The sequence below is a fragment of the Myotis davidii genome, unplaced genomic scaffold, assembly GCF_000327345.1.
Source record: "Myotis davidii unplaced genomic scaffold, ASM32734v1 scaffold663, whole genome shotgun sequence".
Classification (NCBI taxonomy): domain Eukaryota; kingdom Metazoa; phylum Chordata; class Mammalia; order Chiroptera; family Vespertilionidae; genus Myotis; species Myotis davidii.
The window spans coordinates 1,724,690-1,727,481 of NW_006295816.1; the positions used below are offsets into that span (position 1 = coordinate 1,724,690).

General features: G+C 57.8%; 1 protein-coding gene across 1 annotated transcript in view; it reads left to right on the top strand.

The window, feature by feature from the left end:
• The window catches only part of RNF123 (ring finger protein 123), a 42,800-nt gene that overhangs the window by 3,126 nt on the left and 36,882 nt on the right, over nt 1-2,792 (top strand). The window contains exon 3 of the mRNA XM_015568281.1: nt 1,803-1,828. Coding sequence (XP_015423767.1) covers nt 1,803-1,828 — 26 coding nt within the window. The remainder of the gene's footprint in view (nt 1-1,802; nt 1,829-2,792) is intronic.

The window sequence follows — 2,792 nt, forward strand, 5'->3', positions numbered from 1 at the left end:
GGCCGTTTCCTTGCAAGTTTAACCCGTATCAGTCCCAGTGCGTCTTAGCAGACACTTAGAAGCAGAAAAGGCACCTGTCCGCACATTAGCTAAGGTGCCTGTTAGGGCGGGATTTCTCCATCTCACAATCTGTATAGTTTGAATTATGCTGAATAGAAGTTTTTTTAAATTTGTTATTGATTTTTTACAGAGAGGAAGGGAGAGAGATAGAGAGATAGAAACATCGATGAGAGAGAAACATCGAGCAGCCGCCTCCTGCACATCTCCTACTGGGGATGTGCCCGTAACCAAGGTACATGCCCTTGACCGGAATCGAACCTGGGACCCTTCAGTCCTCAGGCCGACGCTTTATCCACTGAGCCAAACCGGGCAGGGCTAGAATTTTTTTTTTAATTAAAATTTTCTGTCTCCATCAGTTCTTTTTTTTTTTTAAGTTTTATTAGGGAATAATTGACATACAATAAACCACTTGTGTATAAAGTGAGTTTGAATTGCGGATAACCTGTGAAGTCATCATACCATCAAGACAATGGACATAGCTCTCAGCTCCAAAAGTGTTTAGAAATTTAAATCCCATTTTTGTCATCAACATATCCCCTGAGTGTTTTCCTACGTTGCAAACTGATCCTGGTGGGCGTGTTTTCGGGGGTGGAGTCCACCCTTAGCCGGGCTTGGAGTCGTGTGGCTAGAGTATTTGAACCACAATCACATGGAAGGTTGTTGCTAAATTACTCCTTCCTGGGACTGCCCCTCTTGCTCAGCCTCTTGCCAGCCCAGGCTGTTCTGTCTTTCGCAGCCTCTGTTCTCTGGGCAAGCTGAGAGGGCAGCGTTGTTGCCTGTTCCTTTAAGTGGCTGTGGTGGCCAAGGGGTTCCTACTTCTGGGGGGCTGCTGCCTGCCTCCACCCCAGCCCCAGTCCGGGCCTGCTCCAGGGCCGTCTGACCCCTACCTCATGTGACAGCAGAAATGATCCTGCCGCCGCCCCCGTGGCTGCCAGGAGGGCGAGCAGGTGCAGGGCCATTGGTCAGCGCTGTGTGGACGGGACGCCCTGGGCGGGGCCTGGGCAGGCAGGTCCAGAAAGGGCAGGCAGTGCTGGGGTTGGCCAGATGGGCAGTGCGGGGCACTGAGAGGCCATCTCAGGTCGCCTGCCCACAGCTGCTCTGCAGATCGGGCACAAGACCAGGGCAGCCTGCCTGGCCAGTGTGGCTCAGGGGTTGAGCATCGACCTAGGAACCAGGAGGTCACGGTTTGATTCCCTATCAGGGCACAGGCCCGGGTTGAGGGCTCAATCCCTAGTGTGGGGTGTGCAGGAGGCAGCCAATCAATGATTCTCTCTCATGATTAATGTTTCTCTCTCTCCCTTCCGCCTTTTCTCTCTGAAATCAATCCTATATAATAAAAGCCTAATATGCTTAAGTGTCTGGTCGTCCGGTTGGCCGTTCAACCAAAGTGTAATATGCTAATGAAATGCTAAGGCCTTTCAACCACTCGCTATGACGTGCACTGACCACCAGGGGGCAGATGCTCCGACAGGTAAGTTAGCTTACTGCTGGGGTCAGGCCGATTGCGACTGGGTGAGATGGGCTGGACACGCCCTGGAGCCCTCCCGAGGCCCGTCCTCAGCCGGCAACCTCCCACGTCCCTCCCCAGCCCTAACCGTGCACCGGTGGAGTCCCTCGGCCTGGTCTCTGGCCTGTGCCCTCTCGCAGTCCGGGACCCCTCGGGATGTCAGAGAGCCACTGGTGCATGAATTTGTGCAAATATATTACAAAAAACAACCAACCAACCAGAGCAGCCCTCCCAGGTGTGGGCCGGGAAGAACTGCTGGAAGCCTCCTGGGCCCCGGGCCCCTGGCGTGTTCAGTGAGGAGCCTGGCAGCCTTTTAAAAATATATTTGTATTGATTTCAGAGAGGAAGGGAGAGGGAGACAGAAACATCCATGATGAGAGTCATGGACCAGCTGCCTCCTGCACGCCCCCCACCGGGGATCGAGCCCGCAACTCGCTGGCTCCTGATCAGAAATCTAACCATGACCTTCTGGCTCATAGGTCGACGCTCAACGCTGAGCCCCGCCGGCCGGGCCTGGCAGCAGCCTCTCACACTGCTGCCCGAGCCCCTCACAGGCCGGCACCTGTATTTACACGGAGACGCAGCTCTGTGCATCTCCAGCCCCTGCAGCCAGGGGTCAGTAGCAGCTCCAGCCGGGAGGAGCGCGTGGTCCCGGAGACTGGGCTGGCGCTGCCTTGCCAGAGAATGGGTGCTGCGGGCCACCTCTGCCCCCTTCCAGACCCCACTCCCTAGGCGGGTGGACGGGGCCGGAGCTGGGATCACAGTGGGAAGAGCAGGTGCCGGCAGTCTGTGGCCCTGACCCAGATGGGCGTTGGGCCTCCCCTCTGCCTGAGACCCGCTGTGTCCACCTCCCCCTTCCCCGCTATTCTTAGCAGCTGAACTCAGGGCAGAGCTGGCTGACCCGACAGCCCTTCCTCCTCTGAGCATGTGCGGGCCACGCAGAGAGCGTCCGGCGGGGCAGGTGGTGGGCCGTGTAGGTTGGTCCAGGACAGAGCCAGCCAGCAGCTCGGAGGGCTGAGCCCTGCAGATGCCAGGCGTGTCTCATTCCACGGGCTTCCTGGCTGGTGGGGGGGCTGGGCGTCTGCCCCGAAGGGACCGCAGGGCTGGGGTCCAGGGCTGACTCGCCGACCTTGGTGCTGACCACGTGGGGTCAGCGTGCTCCCGGCCTCGCTCTCCCAGGCACGATCAGCACAGCCCCTTGGAGGGCGGCGGGTGTGGGCAGCAC